Raw genomic sequence first — 23,777 nt, 5'->3', positions numbered from 1 at the left:
TTTTCTTGATTCTTGTGTTTGAAAGTCAAATTTTCTATTCAGCTCTAGTCTTTTCTACAAGAATGTTTAAAAGTCCTTTATTTTATTGAATGACCATTTTTTCCCCTGAAGCATTATACTCAATTTTGCTGGGTAAGTAATTCTTGGTTTTAATCCTAGTTCCTTTGACTTCTGGAATATCATATCCTAAGTCCTTTGATCCCTTAATGTAGAAACTGCTAGGTCTTATGTTATCCTGTTTATATTTTGTTATCCTGTTTATATTTCCACAATACTAAAATTGTTTCTTTATGACTGTTTGTAATATTTTCTCCTTGACCTGAGAACTCTGGAATTTGGCTACAATATTCCTAGGAGTTTTTCTTTTGGGATCTCTTTCAGGAGGTGATCAGTGGATTCTTTTAATATTTGTTTTACCCTCTGATTCTAGAATATCAGAGAAGTTTTCCTTGATAATTTCATGAAAGATGATGTCTAGGCTTTTTTTTATCATGGCTTTCAGGTAGTCCCACAATTTTTAAATTGTCTCTCCTGTATCTGTTTTCCAGGTCAGTTGTTTTTCCAATGAAGTATCTCACATTGTCTGTTATTTTTTCATTTCTTTGGCTTGGTTTCATAATTTCTTGATTTTTCATAAAGTCATTAGCCTCTGTTCCATTCTAATCTTTAAGGAATTCTTTTCTTCAGTAAACCTTAGGAGCTCCTTTTCCATCTGACCAATTCTTCTTTTTAGGGAATTCTTCTCCTCATTGGCTTTTTAGATCTTTTTTGCCATTTGGGTTAGTCTATATTTTAAAGTCTTATTTTCTTCAGCACTTTTTTGGATCTCCTTTAGCAAGCAGTTGACTCATTTTTCATGATTTTCTTGAATCACTCTCATTTCTCTTCGCAAATTTTGCTCTACTTCTCTTACTTGATTTTCAAAATTCTTTTTGAACTCTTCCATGGCCTGAGACCAATTCATATTTTTCTTGGAGGCTTTGGATGGAGAAGCTTTGACTTTGTATTCTTCTGTTTGCATGTTTTGGTCTTCATTGTCACCAAAGTAAGATTCTATAGTCTTGATTCTTTTTCTGGTTTTTGCTCATTTCCCCAGTCATTTACTTGACTTTCGAGCTCTTTATCAAGGTAATTCTCTGCTTCCAGTGAGAATGAGGGGTGTAATGTCAGCTGCTTGATCCCCCCATAATCTGTGGTCCTAGAGCTCCAGAAACAGTGGCTGCAGCTGCCCCTGCTGCTTCCATGGCTGCTACAGTTTCCTCTGCCCCCTTCCTCCTCTGCCACCCTGGGGCTGGGGTCAGACCACTCCACTCTCCTGCACTGGTCCCACAGGCTTTTCCCACTGACCTTCCAATTTATCGTCAGTGTTTTGGGGTCATGAAGTCTGGAAAGCACCACAGGTGTGAGAGATTCAGTCTCCTCAAGGCCTGCTCAAGTCCCCTCTGTGCATGCGCAGTCCTCAGTGGACTGTGCTCTACTCCCAGCATAGCATGATAGACACTTCCCAATGACCTTCTAGGCTGTCTTTGGCTGGAGATTTGCTTCACTCCATCATTCTGTGGGCTCTGCAGTTCCAGAATTTGTTTAGAGCCACTTTTTACATGTATTTGGCTGGGCTTGGTGGAGTGCTCTAGAAAGTCTGTGCTGTTACTCTGTCATTTTGGCTCTGCCCCCCAACAGGTCTTAACAAGCAAGTATTGGCAGGTGAGTGTGTTGCTCATTGTCAGGAAGTCCAGCATGCATCGTCAGGAATATGTGTCCGTAAAGACTTATTTATAATGTGATACTAAATAGTTATGTGATGCAATTATGTCATCAAAATTTTAATACAGGAAAACCCCATGAATTTACAGCAAATTATTAAATTTAGGTTGCATCATTTTAAAATAATATTTTATATTTTTTGAAATGATGCAAATTTCCAGGGGCAAATTGAGTAATTTTTTTTGAAAAGGGGGTGGCAGGTCAAATAGGTTTGGGAACCTCTTTTATAGACAATCCTTATTTCCTTCCTGAGCTCTGGTTTCAAACCACCAACTGCCTCCTGGAGATCTCAACCTGGTTATACCATGGATATCTTAAACTCAGCATGTACAAAATGGAGCTTATCATCTTCCTGTTGTCCCAACTTTCCTATTTTCTTCTTCAAACTTGTATTATTTTTGAAGACATTACTATCTTTCCAGTGACTTGAATTTGCAATCTCAGAGTTATGCTCTCCCTGCCCTAACTCAATATCTAAGTAGTTACCAGGTTTTGTTGATTCTAGTTCTATGTCAATCAAATCCATCCTATTGTTCCTAATTCCATGGCCACCATTCTAGTTCAGGTGTCCACATCTCTCTACTGGATTATTGTAGTAGTCTTGTAGTGTGTCTCCCTACTTCCAGTTTCTCCAATTTCCAATCTCCAATCAATCCAATCCATATAGCTGCTAAAATAATCTTCCTAAGGCACAACTCAGATTATATCTATTCTCTGTTTAAAATCCTTCAGTAGTTCTCCAATAATCACCTAATTCAATAAAATGCCAACTCTTAGCATGCCATTTAAAATCAATTTAGCCTCCACCTACCTTTCTGGACTTATTTCACGTTCATTTGATACATCCTGGCCAAACTACCTTTCTAGATGTTTTACAAACTTTGCATTCCATTTCTCATCTCTGGGCATTTTCACAGACCTCCCATGCCTAGAATGCATTCCTTCCTCATTTCTGCCTCTCACTACTTCTTTCTCTTCTTTCAAGGCTTAGCTTATGTACCACCTTTTCCTGAAAGTCTTTCCTGAAACTTCCAGCTGTTAATGCTTCCTCCTTCCTCAAATTACCTTGGATTTATTTACATGTATTTATTGTATCTCCATCAGGAGGATGTCCTTGAGAGCATGGGTAGTTTCATTCCTATAATTGTGATCCCAAGCACTGCACCTTGACCACAGTAGATATTTTTCAAAAGAAGGTAAAGCCCAGGATTCCCTTCTTGAGGAGATCTCAGCAAGTCAGCAGCATGGACTGTATATCCATTTTCCCAAGAGTCTAACAGGGTGGGGAACTTGTGGCTTTGAGGCCACATATGGCCTTCTAGGTCTTCAAGTGTGGCCTTTTGTGCTGAAGGGCATCCTGAACAAAGAGGTGATCAAAGTGGCATTTTTCTGTGGTTGGATGCTGCATAAACTTTACTGAATGGAAAATGTCAGGCTCCCAGCCCTCATCTTGGAGGGTAGCTGATGATCAAATGAACAGTCTCTGCTATCCAATAATCTTTTGGGATATCTTCAGTGGAAGAGCCTTGCAGGAAGATATTGACTGTGGTTTAGAAGGCATGTAGGGCAGTGGCCTTGTGGAAAGTTACAGACCATGATTTACTCACCTCACACTTCATCCTGAATGGGGAAGAACACATGTTGAAGAGGAAGTAGATGAGAAAGGAAATGTACTGTCTTCCCCCATCTTCCCCCTCCCCCTCTGCCTCTGTCTCTGTTTCTTTGGGCCATACAGGCAGTTTCAGAAGCAGAGTGGTGTAATGGAAAGAGCCAAACTTAACATTTAGGAAATTTGACTTTAAGTCTTAAAATTAGGAAATTTGGCTTCATGTCCTCATACCCCCACTTACTAATTTTGTGACTATGGGAAGATCTGTCTAATCTTCTTTTTCTTCGTCTGTAAAATGAAAGAGTAGGACTAAATAAACTCTAAAGGGCCTTGCAGCTATAGATTTATAATTTTATCTATCTAGATAACGTGTTTGTACATGTGTTTACATGCCAGCCCATATTATTTTAGAACCATTGTCTCACAGTGGGTTTTGGCCATGTCAGTACATGACCTGGGCAGCCACTGTGGTCAAGACTCAGGTACTATGACAAGATATGATATGAATTCTGTCCTCAAGAAAGTAATAATTTCATGGTAGATATGGGGACAGAAAAAAATAAGAAAAAAAGTTATATGTAACAGAGGAGTTTATTTCTTCTAAGAATCTTTAGTGAGCACCTACCAGGTAAGGCTCACCATTAGGAGACAAGTTCCATCTGTATGAGGGCTGAAGGGAACAATCAGGTCATTCCTATTGGTAAGGGCCAGGCACTGTCTCTAGTTTTAGGGGAACTGACACTCAATGGAGCTGTCCTTACCACCCTGGACTCACTCTGGGAATCAATTCTAGTAATAAAAATGAGGATTTATGCAGTATTTAGAGTTTACAAAGCACTTGCCTTTCCACTGTACTCTGTGATATCAATTGGACAAATATTATTATTCCCATTTTGTAGAGGAGGAAACTGATCCATGTTCACCCTGGCTGTAAGAGGTAGGATAGGATAGGATAGAATCCAAGCCTAATCGTGTGAGTCTTAGTTCAGTGTGCTTCTCTGAAAGTTTGTCTGGAAGGCTGATGCTTTGTGGAAAACTCCAGTAACTAAGGTTGGATCACCTCCCAGTCAGTTCCTTGCCAAAAACAGCCAGACCACCACTCCTGACCTGGTAGTCAGTGAGCAAGCTTTCGTTGCCTTTAGTATAGAGGACTATGCCTCACCCTCTCCACTCATCCCCATCGCTGGTCTTTTGAACTTGAAGGATTGAGAGGAGAGGGGAGATTAATGGCGTTGCTGACAAGAGGATTTCTTTAGAGGGAGTCCTTCAATTCATCTGTGAAAAGGTAAACCTTTAGGACTGTGTTCATGGAGGGACTGGGAGGTTGAGGGTGGGGGCGTCGGTTGGACCCTGGGGAGTCAACTTCCTGGGGTTGGATGTTGTAATCATGTTCACAGACTAGTCCCTCCTCTCGCTTGTGGTGTTTCTCTGTCAGCCACCTCCCCACTCCCATACCTCCCTCCTGACATACGGGTGCATGCACACACATACACACCCACCCACAGCGGCCCTCTGTCTGGGAGTCCTGGGACAACTGATGAGATTCAGGAGGTGGGAGGGAAAGTAGGAGGAGTGAAGGTGGAGTGGTGTTTCCTTTCCTGGCCCCCTTTCTTTTGGCTTTCTTACAAGCCAGCAGCTTCCTGAGAGCCTGTCCCAAGGACTTGATGGCCCAAGGCTGAGCTGACCACAGGAACCTGGAGTTTGAACCGAGGTGAGATGGACGACTGGGACTGTTGTCACAGTCTCTGAAAGCTGCCTTCAGAAAGGATTCTTCTGAGCTAGAGGAGACTTAGCTAAGCTTTAAGATGCTTAACTAGAAAGTAGTCATGGGATGGTAAGAAGGGGGAACAGAGTAGGGGATCCTTTCTCCCTAATATGCTGAGAGCAAAGGCAAGATCTAGTTGTAGGGGAATCTTGACATGAAATGTTATTTGCCTCCATTGATATCTACCTGGATTTGTAAATACATAGATACATTAGGACAGGAAAGACTATGGGTGAGGAGGTTGCCAAAGGAAGTAAGGGACCATGCTCTGAGGGAAAGAGGGTCTGGAATGGGATGGACAAGGGACAGATAAGGAGAAGAGAACATTAGGGAGAGGTGCCAGGTGGGAAAGAAGACCGACTAGCAACAAGTTAGCCAGTGTAGTGGGGGTATGGAAGCTGGGTATATAGTGGGTCAAGGACCTAACCAGGGGTGGGAGGGAAGGTGGGCTGCAGTAAAACCAGGTTATTGAGGCAGGATGGAATGAGAGATATCTCCCTCCATCCTGGGTTAGTGGTGACAGTAACATGCTTCTCCACCAAAGAGAAAGCTAATTGGGGTCTGAAATGACTCAGGAAGGGATATACAAGAATGCATGTGTCACTTGGAGTGAGAACAGGAGACCGGGGCTGAAATGAGTAGGGGGAGTGAAAGAAGGGAAAGGTAGCATAGGTACAAACTTGCCCACTGGGTGTGAAGGACAGACCATGTGGAGAAAGGTCCTCAGGTTTTGGTGCCATGAACACAGGTATGTGTGTGCGCAGGGACGTGACCAGCAACAACCAGAGTGTGCGTGTGCGTGCGTGTGTGTGTGTGTGTGTGTGTGTGTGTGTGTGTGTGTGTGTGTGTGTGTAAACAGGCATTGGTGTGTGGGTGTGGAGACTGGGCAGGGCCTCAGAGAAAGGGAATGTATCATCCCTGGAATCTTCAGACAGTTGGTGCTCAGAGTGGACATTGCCCAAATGTGCGAGGAGGTGAGGGAGCCAGTGATTTTCTACTGCCTGGGGCAGGGTGCGGAGGGATATTTCATTCTTGGAACCAGGATCTGACTACAGTCCTTAGGAAAGCATCTGGGAAACTGGACTTTACTGGTCTCTTATCACTGTTGTAGAGCCCAGCGTGGGATGGAGCTCCCATCTTTGTAGATACACTGAGCAGGTTTCTCCCTCCCTCTCCTCCCTTCCTCTTTTCCTCTCCCTCCCCCTATGCTGGATTTCATCCTCTAAAGCAGATGGGTGGATGGCTTGGAGAGCTGATAGCAGAAAACTGGGAATGGAACACTAGATTACAGAGCATGGGGATGTCTCTAAAGACTATGTTGTTCAATATTTTGCCTATGGGAAATATGGATCCTAAACTATTCACAGAAAATGGGGAAACAGGTTCTCTTTCCTACTTATAAATGTAGTCCTGGAAAGAAGACTGATGATCTTCCCTTGGTGTTTCTTCTCATATATAACATACTACATCTTACTTGAATTTAGCCTAAATATGTTTTTATATTTTAAGCTATTTTTCCCACTAGCATTGTGCAAAAATGATTCTAAGCTAGCTTCTTTCTCTTACCTATCTTATCCCTTCCTACTTTGTTCTATGTTGGTCTTTTTCTGTTTTTTTTCTGGGTCTCCTTGCTTTCTTAGGCCAGTGCCCACATTACTTTCCATTTTGTTTTGAGGTCTTTCTCCCTTTCTCCCTATTCCCCCTACCCCAAACCCTTAATCCAAAGGTTCTTAACCTGGGGTCTATGAGCTTAAATTTTTGTTTATTAGTGTACTTCGATCTAATTGGCTTCTCTTGCAATCATACAAATTTTCTTTAATGTATTTAAAAACATTATTCTGAGAAGGGGTCCGTAGGCTTTACTAGATTGCCATAAGGGTCCATGACACAAAAAAATGTGAAGAACCTCTGAATTAGTCTGAATTCTCCAGTTTTGGAGAATAGGAGAGCTCAGGAATAGTGAGGCTTTCATCCAGGCTACTCTTCTTGGGAACTGGTGGGATTTGGGATTTCCAACGACTGTCCTAGCTTGAAGCTTAGCAAGAACAGAGACCTTATCAATAGTCTCTCGTATTTATATACTGCTTGAACTTAATCTTCACAACGCTCATTGAGGGTGGGGGTAGGGTGGAACTTATCCTCCCATTTCATAGACAGGAAAACGAAATAGGTGATTCAGCAACATCAACATGCATTTATTAAGCACTAATTACTGCCCAGCACTGCTCTAAGTACTGGGGATATAAAGATAAAAAATAAAAGTTACTTCTTTCATGAAGATTGCCTTCTTATGGGGGAAAATGGCATATATACACAAATTGAATATAAAATACATACAAATGGATACAACATACCCAAGGGGATGAAATGAGTTTGAACTCAAACCTCTTGACTCAGCCTAGGACACTTTCCAGTAAGGCAATGATTTTATGTTCACTTGAAAAACTTTTTTAAAAGACTTAAAAATATCCTATGGAGGCAGCATGATACACTAGCCCTGGAGTCATATATAATATATAATGTAAGTTCAATACATATATATATATATATATATATATATATATATATATAGAATATACTGAATAGATTTAATATATGTGTTAAATATATATGTGTTATATACACACATATACATATACATACATACACATATTTACATATATACATATACAAATACATACATACACATATTTACATATGCATATATATATACATATATATATATACTGACTATAAGTTCAAATCTCACCTCTGGAAATATCTGTGTGGCCTTGGGCAAGTCAATTAATCTCACTGGGTCTCAGTTTACTCACCAATAAAAAGGTGAGTTGGGACCAGATGGCAGCTGAGGTCCTTTCCAGCTGTTCTCTATAGTTCTATAACCAATATGCTCCTCCTGCCCTGGCAATCTCAGGGTCAAAGGTGAAGGCATATTTAGAGGATCTGTTGAAGGCTGAATGGTTATGGTAATGTTAATAATTACCTTTTATCTGACACTTTAAAGTTTACAAAGTAGCTTCTTCAAGACAACAGAAGGTGGGTAGAATAAGTGTAATTATCTTCATTTTACAGATTAGGAAATTGTGTCTCAGAGAGGTTAAATGACTTCTGATGACATTGCTACAGGCAAGCCTGCTTGATCCACGATTCCATATGGCTCTGTGACAATGAGTCCTCAAGACCTCAAGCATCTCAAAATTCCTCATATTTCAGCAAATCCTCCTTTCCCTTTCTTCCCCTTCATCCCCAGCCCAAGAAAAAAGGCACCAGGAAGTCCCATTTCTTCTTTGTTCCTGCCACCACATCCTTCCCCTATGTCCTGAGTATACTGAGGAAGCCTCTGAGTCTGGCTTATTACTATAATTCCACACCTGGCATGCTTTATCATTCCTATTAGGACCTGCACCCTCCAAGTCACCTTCAAAATTTTCCATAACCTCAGGTGGCTCTGTCCCACACCCTTCTAATTGCCTTAAACTTGGGCTGTTGCCTGGGCTAAAGAGACCAACAAACAAGCAGAATCTTCCCTAATAAAAAGAATCCCTTGTATTTCCTAGTCTAGAGCCTTGGAGAAGCACAGACCATTTTATAGATACACTCTCTTTGATTTTTCTACCACCTCCAGCTAGTCGTGGAGGGGAGGGTAAAACCAAAAAGCAAAGGTGGGAATTGTTCTCCCTTTTCTGCAGTTAGGAGGAGGTTAGCAGGAATGGAGGTATGGAATGATTAAAAAAAATACACACACAGATGCACACACACATGTGGCAAAAGTGGCCTCATTTCCTTTTGCTTTGACCTGAGTGACAGAATTACAGGCACAAAATTATGACATAGACAGTTTTTTATCTAATAGCCTTCCACTCTCAGGTGTTCCATAATCTCATGGAGCAATATCCATAATAGCACTTACAGCTTTACCTTTCTTTGGTGTTTTTGAATTTAGGAAATATTTTCCTTGCAAAAGCCCTGTAAAACTCTAAGTCAAGTACCATTATTCCCATTTTATAGGTGAAAAACTAAGACTTAGATAGGTTTAATCCAAGAGTGGGGAACCTGAGACCTTCAGGCCACATGGGGAGCTATAGGTCCTCAAGTGTGGCCCTTTGACTGAATCCAAAGGATCACACTAAACCTTTGGTTTGGTCATTTGCTCCAATCTCTCCTAAGGCTTGGACCTGAATTCAGGTATCCTGATTGTAGGAGCAGTGCCTCTTCCATCATATAGGGCAGCAGCTTGAGATGGCCCTAGCAGCTTATGGGTCATTTTTGACAAGGCTCAGGGAGATCACAAGCTTGCTTTAAGAGGAAGGCGAGAGAGAGCAACAATGACCCCAAAGTAGCCGCCTGGAAACATGGCATGGTAGGTGATCTGTTCTTCTGACTGTGTGGGTAAACCTATCCTGTAGGTCAGTCAGCGTTATAGTGGGATGCCCTTCTGGGTGAAGACTTCTGCTCTGTCCCCAACCTTTCTTTCTATTCTCCAACATAGGATATGGGGGGAACCAGGGCAAGGCACAGGGGTGGGTGAGACAGAATCTGAGACTTCTTCAAAAGTCATCTTTTTCCCTCCTGAGATTCATTAGGACAAAACGGGTCTAATCTGTCTTCCACAAGACAGTGGAGTTCTTCAAATGGAAGCTGGATGACCACTTGTCTGTCATGCTGTAGAAGGCATTCCCACTCAGGTAGGCTTGGCCAAGAGGACCCCTCAGATCCCTTTCAACCCCTATATTCCCTGATTTTTTTGACAGCTCCATCTTAACTCTTCACCTCTCCCCTTCCCCCAACCTTCTCTTCTGACTTTGTCTATGGCTCCACCTTCTCTGTTCCCCTCCCAATCAGATGCCCAGACTGAGATGGCTCCCCTGTTTGCCCTGTGGAAATCGTTAACCTTGGCACGAGAATGAGCACACAGCTGGTGGGGGTGAAAGGGTTCAGTCACCTCTGCTGTGCTTGATCTTTGACCTCCCGTCACCCACAGAATCATTTGATCCTCTCCCCAACCAGGGAGCTAGGCAAGGGCTACTGACTAAAACAGCTGAGGCCCAGGTCTTCAAAGGAAGACTGCTGCTGGTGAAAGGTGTTGGCAGAAGTCAGAGTCCCTGATTGGGAATTGAGAGCCCTGCTTCCTAATCCTTCCTCTGTCTTTGACATGCTGTGTGACTGTGAGCAAACTGCTCTCTGGACTTCAGCTTCCTGTCCTGAGAAATGGGGACAATGCTGGCTCCTTATTGATCTCCTGGGGTAGTGAGTGTCAGCTGTGATAATAATTGCTAGATGTGTTGGGGGCTTGAGGATAAAAGCACTGTAGATCCTCCTGAGATAGGAACCAAGCAAATGCTGTTGGTGAGGAGAGATGGAGTTAGTCCAGAATGTTTCAGTTAGATTCAACAGATATTTATTATAGAATCACAGAACATTTATGCTGGAAGGGACCTTAGAGATGACCTAATCCAACCCCCTCATCTTACAGATGAGGAAACTGAGACCCCAGAGAAAGGAAATGACTTACTCAAGGTCACACAGTGAGTTGTAAGCAACTTATACTTGGAAATCACAATCCTAGATGCTGGGGATACAGATGAAATGGCATAGATGCAGTCCTCAAGGAGCTTTAAAACATATCTATTCTCTCTCCTCTCAGACTTTGTTCTTCTTCGTCTCTCCTGTTTCCTCAGCAATCTCCTAGTACAATGGATGGGAAAGCGGTGATCCAGGAGAATGGTCCCCCAGTAGTTTCCTGGGGCCCTGAAGGAGAGAAGGAGGAGAAGATCCACGATCGTGGCAAGTGGACTAATAAGATGGAGTTTGTGCTGTCAGTGGCTGGAGAGATCATTGGTCTAGGCAATGTTTGGAGGTTCCCCTATCTCTGTTACAAGAATGGAGGTGGTGAGTTCACTGGAGGTGGGTGGGGTGAGGGTGGGAAGTATATGAAAAATGTTGCTAGGAAAACCTGATGTTATGTCCCCATGTCCTTCCCTCACAGCTAAGTGACCCTCTGCACCTACCTGATTTGTTTGATGCCTCTAGAAAAGTAAAAGTAGAGATCCAGAGTAGGATCAGAGATTAGGAGGTGGTGATAGCAGTGAGAGGTGACAGAATTTGAGGGTTAGATCAGCAAACCATACCCAAAAGAAATACATGCCTGACAAGCAGTGATCCAGTCTTCTCTTGAAGACCTCTAGGGAGGGGGAACTTCTTTCGGACATCAGTTATTATACTCCCAGAGAGTCTTTAGGGTAAACATCCTGGTCAAGACCAAATGAGAATGGGGACAGGTTATGGAAGTTGAATCAGAGGTCAAAAGGGATGGAGACCTTTGTGAAGACTTATAAAACCCTAAGATTTCACACTGAAAGGAACATTAAGGATCATTAATTTAACATTATATTTATATATATTATATTATTATATAATCTCTCTCTACATAAAACATATATTTAACATTCAGGAACATTAAAGACTCAGAAGCAGAGGCCCTGAAGTTCAAATACTCTATTATTTACTTCTTGTTGTCCAGTAATTTTAGTTGTCATGACTCTCTATGACCCTGTTTGGGGTTTCCTCAGCCAAGATGGTGGAGTGGTTTGCTGTTTCCTTCTCCAGCTCATTTTACAGATGATTTTACTGATACTAAGGCAATCAGGGTTGTGTGACTTGCCTTGAGTCACACAGCTAGGAAAGCATCTGAGGCCATATTTAAAAAATATATATTTCTCCTCCCCCCAATTACATATAAAAACAATTTTCAACATTTGTTTTTTAAACTGAGGTCAGATTTGAACTCAGCAAGTCTTCCTGACTCCAGGCCTGGCACTCTATCCACTATGCTACTGAGCTGCCTTTGCTACTCACTACCCATGTTATATTAGGCAAATCACTCAACAGTCCTTGGTTTCCTCATCTGTAACTAAGTAATATCGAAGGTCCCTTCCAGCTCTAAGCCTTATGAGTTCACCTAGGGTCCTACCTTATAGCAAAGTTACAGACCCAGACATGTGAAATGATTTGCTCAATGCTACATAGCAAATCCTTCAGTCCAGTGCTCACTATATCATAACTGCTCCTATGTTTCACTTTTCTCATGTTTCCTTTGGGAGGCAGTGAGGGAAAAACAGGGAAGAAAGGGAGGAAGAGGAAGAGAGAGCTTCTGGTTGCCCAGGGTGTCAGTGTCTGGTGAAGAGTGCTTGATAGAGGGAATCAATCAATCAGCCAATCAACAAAGATTTATTAAGTGCCTTCCATCTGCTAGGCACCTGTTGGGCACTGGGGATACAAGTATAAAGTGTGAAATTGTTCCTTCCCATGAGGAGCTTATATTCAATTGGGGAAGATAAGTTCATATGTAATAGATCTATGCACTAAATAAAAGTTAACAAATACAAACCTATACAAATTAGCTAACTATAATGTAGTTTGGAAGGGAATATGCTAGCCATTGAGGGGAGCAGGGAACTCTTGATGGATAAGGTGACACCTGAGGAATGACAGGGACAGAGGCAAGGAGGAAGAGTATTCCAGGCATGCAGAATGTTCATTGCAAAGGTGCAGAGATAGCAGATGGGGTGCCTGAGGAGTAGAGAGAAGGCCCATTCGATTATCCCAAAGTGTAGGAGAGAGAGTAATGTGTACTGAGGCTGGAGAGATAGGTTGTGGCCAGATTGCAAAGACTTTAAAAGTCCAACAGAGAAATTTATATTTTTTCCTAGAGGCAATGAGAAGCTCCTAGAGCTGGTTGAGTAGGAAAATCACATGGCCATGTTGGTGCTTAAGGAAAATGACTTTGGCAACAATGGACAGGATGGACCAGAGTGTGGAGAAATTATAGGCAGAGAGACCAATTAAGAGACAATTGCAACAATCAAGAAGAGGTGATGAGGGCTGAACTATGATGGTGGCTATGTGGATAGAGAGAAAGGGTTAGATGCAAGAGATATGGTAAAGGTAGAAAACAGCAAGATTTGGCAACTGATTGGATATATGTGGTGAGGGAAAAAGAAATCCAGGAAAATGCCAGTGGTATAAACCTGAAAGATTAGAAGGATGGTGATGCCTCTGACAAAATTATAATTTTTGAAAGAGAGGGGGGCTTGGGTGGGGAGGATAATGATGTTCAGTTTGGGACATAATGAGTTTAAGATGTGCCTGGGATATCTGGTTTGAATGTTCCATAGTCAATTGATGATGTGATACTGAAGCTCAGGAAAGAGATTGGGGCTGGATGTAGAGATTTGTGAATCACTTGCATAATTATGATGATTAAATCCATGGTTGCTGATGAGGTTACCAACATGTAGAGGGAGAAGAAAAGAGGACAGGCATTGAGAAAGACATTGAGGAAGAAGGTTTGTGTCCCAAGAGGAATTGGGACTTAGTGGAAATATCCAGAAAGACCTGTGGGTTCAAACCCACTTCTGACATTTATTAGTTGAATGAACCAAGGCAAGTCAGCCAACCTCTGTATGCTTCTAATAAACTCCCCAGATTAATCTGTTGCGTAAGTCCTAGACAAGTTTTTGATTTTCATTTAGTGGTAGGAGATCCCACACTTGGAGATGGAGTTGGAGTTGGAGTTGTATCTATTTGTGCATTCCAAGATACACTACCTTCAACAAACCTTGCCTGAAAGCCTGCCATGGTTCATGCCCAAAGGCAGCAGGGATACAGTGCAGACAAGCAGGGAGTGACAGTGTTGGCTATTTCACTGGAGGGAGTTTGGTGGGCTATTATTATTTGGGGAGTGGATGGGAAGTGATGGGAGTTAGGGAGTTAAACAGAATTACAATGCAAAGGGTGATGAGAAGGGAAATGGAGAGGAGGTAAAGTGGCCCTATGCCAGGCTCAGCACCCCTACCTAATCTAAGTGTTGCTCCTTTCCCCTGTATATGCTTGCCTACACAAGACCCTCTCCCAACTGGAGGGTGGCCTTTAACTTATTATTTTTTTAATTGAATTATTTTATTTGTTTTCAGTGTTTGACAATCACTTCCATACCTCTTAGATTTTTTTCCGCTCCCTCCTCCTTATTCCTCCCTCCCTCCCCACTCCCCCCCTGAGACGGCATACAATCTTATATAGGTTCGACACATACATTCCTATTAAATGCATGTTGCATAGAAGAATTAAAATGAATGAGGGAAACAATAAAACAAAACAAAACATAACATAATACAAAAGAAAATGGTCTGTTTCTGTCTGCAATCCAATTCCACAGTTCTTTCTCTGGATGTGGAAGGTGTTTTACCTCAAGAGTCCGCTGGAAATTTTTTAAGTCCATGTATTTCAATGAAGTACTAAGTCTACCAGAAAAATTCTTCGCACACTGTGGTTGTTGCTGTGTACAAAAGTTCTCCTGGTTCTGCTCCTTTAACTCAGCATCAGTTCATATAAGTCTTTCCAGGCTTCTCTAAGTCTTCCTGTTCATGATTTCTTATAGCACAATAGTGTTCCATTACATTCATATACCACAACTTATTCAGTCATTCCCCAACTGATGGGCATCCCCTTGATTTCCAGTTCTTGACCATCACAAAGAGAGCTGCTATAAATATTTTCGTACGTGTGGGACCTTTTCCCATTTCTATGATCTCTTTGGGATAGAATCCCACTAGCAATATTGCTGGATCAAAGGGTATGCACATTTTTGTAGCTCTTTGTGTGGCCCTTAACTTTTGTTCCAGTCTGTCAGAGGTTAGTTGGACTAGCTGCTGCACCTACCTCCAAATATTTGTGTAGGCAAATCTCTACAGTTGAAACCTTACTCTAAATGCCCACCTCCAGGAGCTCAGGTTCTTGCTATTTCTGTTTTGTTTTAGAGGAGGGGAAGACAAAATAATTGGGGTCAAGTGACTTGCTGAAGGTCACATAAGTACTGTCAAGTGTCTGAGGCCAAATTTGAACTCAGGTCCTCCTGACTCCAGGGCCAGTGCTCTATTCACTGGGCCACCTAGCTGTCCTTGCTTTCTTTAAAAGTATGAAACTTACAGGTTACCTTGCAAGGAACAAGACAACTGGCCAATAGTCTTGGGGTGGAGAAAGGGTGGGAGAAGAGATAGAGACTGTCTTCTACCCTCTTGACCTTGCAAACCATTTTACCTCAAAAAGGTTTAAATTTCCTTAAACCGATGGTTTTATTAGCATTATGCTGACTAAAGAATAATTTACCTTGTCTATGGGAAACAAAAGCAGTTGTCTAAGGGGAGTTATGGCCTTATATAGACCAATTCTGGTGCTCAGAAATGGTCAGAAATCTCATCCCTTAATAGACATGGGTCCTGTTCACTCACTTTTACTGCTTAAGGTTGTTCTAAAATCTCATTTCTTCTCAATCCATCTCCCACGTCCATGACTTATACTGGCCATATCCCATTCCTGAAATATACTCCGTCCTTATGTTTGCCTCATAGAGTACCTAATGCTGAACTCAAGTACTTTCTCCACTAAAAGCCTTTTCTGGTCTTCCGTCTCCCACAGATGCAATAGCCTTTCTTCCAAACTGTCTTGTATTCATTTTGTAGACACATTTGTATAATTGCATCAGTAGATTATAAATGCCGAGAAGGCAGGGACTGTTTCACTTTTGCCTTTGTATCTCTACTGCCTTGCACATGGCAAACTATTAATAAATTCTTATTAATAGATTGATTAATACTTGCCTGATATTTCTTTGACCTAGCCTTATGCTGATTGATTGATAGCTTGGGTCTATAGGCCTGTACCAAATTCCCTGCCTGCTTGAAGTCCAAGATACTCCAGAATTGCTTCCTAAGAGCAGAAAGTTCTCTCCAAGAGGACCTCTGTCCAAATGATCAATACAGGAGATGACTGGTGGTACATGTGCATGGGGGAGGGGCAAGGAAATGGAGTGGGGTGGTGGGAGGGAGGTGGTATGCAAGAGAAGAAGAGATAGGGGAAGGAGAAAGGGTGAGAAAAAAAGTCCTACAGGACAGTGTTGCCTGAGGTCTTGACTCTTCTCTCTTTCCACAGGTGCCTTCTTTATCCCTTACTCCATCTTCTTCTTCACCTGTGGCATCCCAGTTTTCTTCCTGGAGACAGCCCTGGGTCAATATACCAGTCAGGGCAGCGTAACGGCCTGGAAAAAAATCTGTCCCCTCTTTGAGGGTGAGTACCAGCCTCGGTATCCTGCTACTGTGCTCCCTTTCCTCTCATCTCTTCTTTGGGCCATCTTATGTTCTTTCTTTCTACAGGTTCCCCCACTCTCTTTCACCCTTTCCTCCTGCTCACTGCCTCTATACAGGAAGGGATGGATTTACTGAACATGCGTCATGCATTTAGATGCCATCCCTGCTCCCCCTCTTCTCATGCTCAGACTAATTGTCTTCCTAGGGCCATGATGGACCAATCAGGGAAGTCTGCAAGAAATCTGGCCATGTTCCCTTTCTTAAACTATCTGCCTGAAGAGTGGGTGGGCTTTTATTTAAGAAAACAAAAATTATTGATATTGTTTGTTTTTACATCAGCTGCATTTCCAAATATATCTCTTCTTTTTTGTAACAAAGAATAAAAAGAAAATAGGAGAAAAAATAATTCAACAAAACAAACTAATGCATCCAAGAAGCCTGATGATATATCTGCACACATATACATAGATATACATATATATATATGTGTGTGTATACACCTCCATCTCTGAAAAGTAAGGAGACAGATGTATGGTCTTCTTTCTTCTTTGGGGCCTTTTTTCTTACAGAGTGGAGAGGGGTTTTCTCCAGGTGGCAGTTTTGGGGATCTGTTTCTGATCTGTCTTGTGAAACATTCCAACCCTGCTCGCCTAGCCTTTGTGTGCCCACCACTGAGACAATGAGAGGTTGAGTTAAGGGTATATAAGACATCCAGGGTGCAAAATAAGTCCCAATAGTATTTAGAGTTAGAAAGTACCCTAGAGTATTTTTCATACATTTTCATTTCATGTCACACATTTTCAAATAAGCCAACTAGGGCTAGAGAAGTTTGGTGACTTGGCTGGGTCACCGAGGTATTGAGTTGCAAACCACACTTGGAACCCAAATTTTCTTTCTTCTATAGCATGCTGCCTCTGTAAATAAAAAAATGAAACAAAGGGGCATTTTCAATGACTTTTCATAAAGTGGGGGAATCCAAGTTAATTGGAAAAGATAGTCAGGGAGTTGAAAGTATGATGACCTTTTTTTTTTTTTTACTGTTGCTTTTGTGAAACACCAAATATTAAATAATCCCTTGAATTAATGTTCACTCCTGATACCATAATTAAAGTTTCCATTATAAATACAGAGAATTCTGAAAGGATTTGGATCTTCCAGATGAGTTATGGTCAGGAGAGATGTCCAAGGTGAGGGAGTGGATTATAGTCTGCCCTATAAACTGGGTCTCACTCAAGTCTTTTTCACCTTCCTCTGTGGGAGAAGTGTTTGTTTTATGCTTTGATGCTACAATGGAACCAAGAAAGCATTTGATATCTTTTAATTAAACATTGGTTGAAACAAATATAACGCTAATACTTACATGGTCTACTCAAGTTTTTGTTAATTTCATTTGAGGATTGTCAGCATGGAATAATGGATAAAGTGCTAGACTTGAACTCAGGAAGACCTGATTCTTTTACTTCTGCTTCTCTGAACTTTAATTTTCTCATCTGCAAAATGGGCATAGTATCTCCTTTCACGGAATTGTGAGTTAATGTGGCAAAGCACTTTGTGAGGAGTTAATATATGCAAAATTCAATATCCATGTCAATTATCATTGTTATCTTTTGTTTCATCCTTCCTATGGCCATCTGCAGTCTTATTGTATATTTGGGACTAAGTTCTTAGCTTCTTTGTGGGCAGGGGTCATGGCAATCCATGTGGGATAATGGAAAGAACATTGGTTTTAGATTCAAGAGATCTGAGCTTGACTCTATGGCCTTCTCTCTCTCTGTTAAATCCCCATTTTTGAGCCTTTATTTCCTCTTCTTTTTTTAAGATGGATAAACTATGGATTACCTAGTACTTTTTTGCATAAAGTACTAGGTAAAACTGTTTATTGGAAATGTGAGTTGCTAATATTGCATCTCTCTGGATTTTTCTTTGCTTGCCACTAGCATGCTGCTGTACAGAGAGGGAACATCGTGTTTACGTACTTTCTGACAGTGAAGGAGATGTCTCTGTTGTTTACTCTTTCACCCAATCCCTTGATTCTGGCAGGCATTGGCATTGCTTCTGTGGTCATTGAGGCCTATCTAAGTGTCTACTACATTATTATCCTGGCCTGGGCCCTCTTCTACCTGTTTGGCTCCTTCACCTCACAGCTGCCCTGGACAACTTGTACCAATTTCTGGAACACAGGTATGCCTCAGTAGGTTATATTGGAGAAGGTTGTCTTCCTTGGGACTGGGCCTTGGAATCTCAACTGCAGGACTGTCTTGGGGAATCTAGGATATGAGTTGGGTGTTTTTAAGACACTAAGGGAATAGCATAGCATGGTAGAGAGGATATGCAACCTGGAACCAGAAGAACTATGTTCTGGTCCTGGTTCTATTGACTGGCTCACTATTATTATCTGGTGTTTCTGAGGTTCAATCTTACCATCTGTAAAATAGGACTAGTGACCTTTACCTTCCTCACCCAGCGTAGAAGGATCAAGTTTGCTGAGGTTTAGGAGTTGAGAAAATAGGGAGACAACATTTTAGAAGATCAGACTAGAATTATGAATTGTGTCAAGGGGCTGGAGAAGCAAGTGGTCACAAAATAACAGTGATGGAAGGGGAAGCACAGAGGTCATTAAGTCCAAATTCTAGCTGAACAAGAATGTCCTATATAACATTCCTAACAAGGGGTCATTCAACCTTTGCTTGTAGATCTTTGCCTCCTAAAGTAACTCATTCCATTTTTGGACAATTAATTAAATTGTTTTAAAATTTAATTTAAAATTAGCTAAATTTTAATTAATTACAAAGCTTGTTTATTCCCTCTCCTCCCCCTCCCCAACTCAACAAAGCCTAAATCACCTTTTTTTGCACCCTGTGCCCATTGTTTCTTGTTCAGCCTTCTGGAGTCAGGCAGAACAAGTATAAACCCTCTTCCACATGAAAGCCCTTCAAATACTTAATGACAATGATAAAACAAGAGGTTTTCCAGGGACAGGCCCAGGGCAGATCACAGGAGAGGGAAAACAGATTCCATAGACATAATCTGGGGAGCCACTGATTAGATGCTTTCAGAAACTATGGGTTTGGAGATGCTCCTGGGCTCTTTTCTGTTGGGGAATATATGATTGGGGGCTCAAAGGAGCTAGGGCAATAATGAGAGGCAGGAAGAAATGCTTGCTCCACCTCATCCCTAGGTAAGAGACCTCTAACATCATTTTCTCTCTCTGGGACTCAGTTGTCCCTTTTATAAAATGGGGTTGGACTAGCTAATCTCTAAGATCTTTTCCAGGTTTGATTCTGTAACTACACAATGACATCATTGATAATTTTTGTATTTTGCAGAACATTGTGTGGATTTTCTGAATCGTTCAGGCTCAAGCAGCCCGGAGGCATCTGACAATAGCACCTCACCAGTCATCGAGTTCTGGGAGTAGGTAGTTGGGTCCTTCTCCCCATGTGTCAGGCAAAGGAATCCAAATAACTGAGGCCTGGGAGATGGAAGAAGGAGAAGGGTGGGGGCCAAGTTCAAGAATTCTTGTGCCTTCTTACTGAAACATATTTACATTTCTTCTCCCTCATACACATTCACACAATGAATAGTAGACTCCCTTCAGTCCAGACCACACAGGCAGGATGGTGTAATCAGCAGTACTGGATGGAATTGAGGAGACCTGGGTCTCTGATAGTAACTCACTGTGTTACTTTGGATGAATCACTCACAACTGTCATCCATCAGATGAGATGGCTGGATTGGAGGATCTCTTAGAGCCCTTAATGCCCAGAATGGCTGTGGGAGGGTGGAAGGATACCAGAGCTGTGGGGTCTGCCAGAAAAATGAGAGGTCGGGTAGACAAAGTCACTGTTGCCTTTCCCATTTTTTTCTCATGGCTTTTAGGAACAGAGTCCTGGGCATCACAACGGGCATCCATGACCTCGGGGCCCTGCGCTGGGAGCTGGCTTTGTGCCTTCTGCTTGCCTGGATTGTGTGCTATTTCTGCATTTGGAAGGGAATTAAGACTACAGGAAAGGTAAGAAACCCTGCTCTCCTCCCTCATCTCACATCAGCAGGACATTAAAAAGGGTCTCCCTCGGGAACTCTAAAAGGCAAAGAAGAGGGTAGAGGCTCACCGAAAATCAGGTCATTCTCAGAGGCTTTTTTAGGTTAGACTAACCAAGGCATAGGATGAAGAAATGGCAGCACATTAACTCCTTTGTGAGGAGTTAATATATGCAAAATATAATACAAATGACAAGAAAACAGGACTTTCCACAATTATTCTTCCCCTTGTCTTTGTCTTTTTCCCCAGCATAAGGCAAAGAATTGAGGGGGAAATGAGGGCTGTTTTAGGTCATGGATCTCCTTACTCCCAGGGATAGAGCAGTGGTCTTGGAATTAGGAAGTCCTGAGTTCAAATCCAGTCTCAGATACTTACTAGCTGTGTGAATTAGGGCAAATCAACTAACCTATTTGCCTCAGTTTCTTCAGTTGTAAAATGGAGCTAATAACAGAACTTACCTCTGGGGGTTGTGAACTTTCAATGAAGTAGGAAAAACATCTGCACCACCCCCCTTCTTCCCCTCCCCAGCTCTTCTGTGTTTCTAGAACCCTGACTCAGTGGCAGTATGCACCCACATGGGGAAAGCCTTAGGATGACAGACCAATAGACTGCTTCCAGAAGCTCAGGTCACCAGTACTGTCTCTCTGCCAACTATGGAAAAGTACAGAAAGTGAAAATTCCCTCACAGCTCACTGGGCAAATACCTGATTTGTCTCTGGGAAAGTCCCAGCCTAATCAGGGGCATCTTAGGAACAGCTGAGCTAGAAAGAGGGCTAATACTGGAGTTTAACAGTCATGCATTGAAAAGTTTGATGATGGAGATTCCCTCTACCTCCTAACTGCCAGAACTTTGCCTTGGTAGCTGTGATCCATAGGATGGGATTCACGGAAATGTGTGAGAGATGTGGAAAATTCCCTATTCTCAGTGCTGTACAGAAGCCTTTTAAGACACTTCAGAATGGGCTTCACTTGCAGAGGATGAGTGGGACCCAGGCCTGCCTGGAGATGAGAATAGCAGGGGAGTCATAATGTTTCTGTGGTGGTGGAGCACTGGAATTAAGTTAAGTCAGATCTAGATTCTAATTCGAGGTGGGCTACTTGGGGTTTCGGGAGCCTGAACAAGCTTTTCACCAGCCAGAGCCTCAGGCTCATGAAACTGAGAGCTGGAAGGGGCCTTAGAGCACATCTAGATGGGGATTATTCACAGTTTTTTGCAATAGCAAAGTGAAAGGGCTGGACTATGTGATTTCTCATGTCTCATCCAGCTCATACATTGTAATTACTTTTTCAATATTCCACTGAGTATGAGATCTGAAATGTCATCGATGGGAGCATTCCCTCTACTTGTTGTTCAATTGTGCCCAATTCTTTGTGGTCCAATTGAAGATTTTCTTGGCAAAGAGTGGTTTGCCATTTCCTTCTTCAGCTCATTTTATAGATAAGGAAATTGAGCCAAATAGGGTTAAGTGACTTGGCCAGGGTCACACAGCTAGTAAGTGTCTGAGACCAGATTTGAATTCAGGAAGATGAGTCTTCCTGACTCCAGGGACAGGGCTCTATCCACTGAACTACTTAGCTGTCCATTTATTCCACTGATATAGCACAAAACCCATCCATACCTTTTCATCCTCTGTGATCTTTGCCTGGGTTCTCCCGTAAACATTACACAGAGTATCTCCATAGAATGATGAAGGCATTCATCAACAAAAAATGTAGCAATAACAACCTTAGCAAACATCTGTTGTCCCTTACTCTTACTAGGTAGCCATCCCAATGACTTTTCCAATCATTCATTTCCCGAATTATAGTCTTTTTAGCTCTTCTGAAATGTAGATCATCATTGAAATGTACTAAAACCTATTTTATGCCTATGATGTATTTGGGTTACCCACAAGTTTGATTCTTCAGAGAATGTGGTGTTGCAAGATCTGTCCAAGATTATGGAGAAAGCATTTGCACTAAATAGCATTGAAAAAAATAAAATTCATTTTAATGAACAGGAAAGAACTAGTTACTGAGGTGATAATCATATCAGCTATCTGGGCATTATTAGGTCATCAATTAAGGAAATGTGGTGCTGTAGAAAGAGCTTTGGCTTTAGAGTCATAGGACCTGGGTTCAAATCTTGCCTCTGATGTGATTACCAATAATAGCTAGCATTTATGGAGCACCTACTGTGTCCCTGGCATCGTGATGATTTGGTTGATTGCTATCCTTTGTTCTCAAACAGGACCAAAATGATAAAGTTAAGTTTCAATGTGTCCTAATTCCAAGACCACTGCTCTATTCCTGGGAATAAGGAGACCCATGACCTAATGTGTGGCTAATGAGACCAATATGAACGAGCTTGGAATGCTCTACCACATATTGGGCACAGATAGTCTGTGTGAACATTTGAGGTGGATACTCCAAATTTGTATGTGCTATATTTCCTTTGTGCTGTCTCAATTGTGCTTTGCTCAGAGAGCACAGCAACTTTTCTGATGTGGGCATGCCAAGCTGAGCAGTCCTGTACCATGTGTCCCATGTCGCACAATCAAATCCAAAGTTCTTGAGTGTCCTTGTATCGCTTCTTCTGGCTACCATGTGATTGTCTGCCCCATACAAGTTCTCCATAAAATAGTCTTTTTGGCAAGCGTAACTTTTGCTTTCAAACAATGTGGCCTGCCCACTGGATTTGCACTCTCTGAAGCAGAGTTTGAATGCTCTGGTATCTTGTCCTGCCAGGCATTGTGCTAAGCATTTTACAAATATGATCTCATTTGATTCTCGTAACAATGTGATGAGATAAGTACCATTATTATCCCCATTTAGAGTTGAAGAAACTGAGGCAAACAAGTTAATTGGCTCACCCAAGGTCACACAGCTAGTAAGTGCCTGAGTCTGGATTTGAGCTCCATACTTCCTGACTTCCTGACCAGTACTCTATCCACTGTGCCTCTTAGCTGTGAGACCTTGGGCAAGTCATTTAAACTCCAGGCCTTCAGCTTCGTCTCCTGTAAAATGAAGGGGCTGAACTACACGGCACCTAAGATTTCTTCTGGCTTTGTATCCCTAAATCTATGATTACGATAAGCATTAATGAATATGTAAAAATCAGCATGAAATTAGGATATAGGATAGTGATGAGAAAATGAATACAACTCCAGAAGTTTTGTTCTGATCTATCCAAAGAAGCCATCAATGGCAAAAGTGCAAAATGGAAAAATACAAATATATTGATCTTGATGATCATTATTTCCAGCAAAAGATTGATCAGGATAAAGCAATCACTATAACAAGACAAAAAGAGTTTGGAAACTTGATGTCCCCCAAGCAAAGGGAGTGATGGCAACCAAAGCCAGCCCCAACTTAGAATACAAATTCATTTGTAAAAACCTGCAGAGGATGATAGTGGAAGATTACAGGCAGGATTACCTTGTAAAATATTTAAAAAGCACCAGGGGTGAAATGAGC

The 23,777-nt window shown here is 41.9% G+C and overlaps 1 protein-coding gene across 4 annotated transcripts in view; it reads left to right on the top strand.

Moving 5' to 3' along the window:
• Positions 1–1,988: 1,988 nt before the first annotated feature.
• Positions 1,989–23,777, top strand: part of SLC6A12 (solute carrier family 6 member 12) — a 42,026-nt gene continuing 20,237 nt past the window's right edge. The window contains exons 1-8 of one of the 4 annotated variants that reach the window (XM_072654075.1): positions 1,989–5,084; positions 9,306–9,498; positions 9,713–9,823; positions 10,817–11,027; positions 16,125–16,259; positions 18,320–18,460; positions 19,606–19,693; positions 20,159–20,291. In XM_072654075.1, coding sequence (XP_072510176.1) covers positions 10,832–11,027; positions 16,125–16,259; positions 18,320–18,460; positions 19,606–19,693; positions 20,159–20,291 — 693 coding nt within the window. In that variant the 5' untranslated portion in view covers positions 1,989–5,084; positions 9,306–9,498; positions 9,713–9,823; positions 10,817–10,831. The remainder of the gene's footprint in view (positions 5,085–9,305; positions 9,499–9,712; positions 9,824–10,816; positions 11,028–16,124; positions 16,260–18,319; positions 18,461–19,605; positions 19,694–20,158; positions 20,292–23,777) is intronic. The other 3 variants (XM_072654074.1, XM_072654073.1, XM_072654071.1) reach the window with 3 other exon arrangements.

Source organism: Notamacropus eugenii, chromosome 3 (genome assembly GCF_028372415.1).
Source record: "Notamacropus eugenii isolate mMacEug1 chromosome 3, mMacEug1.pri_v2, whole genome shotgun sequence".
Lineage (NCBI taxonomy): Eukaryota > Metazoa > Chordata > Mammalia > Diprotodontia > Macropodidae > Notamacropus > Notamacropus eugenii.
Note: the sequence above shows the minus strand (reverse complement) of the source record. Positions and strands in the feature narration are given on the sequence as shown.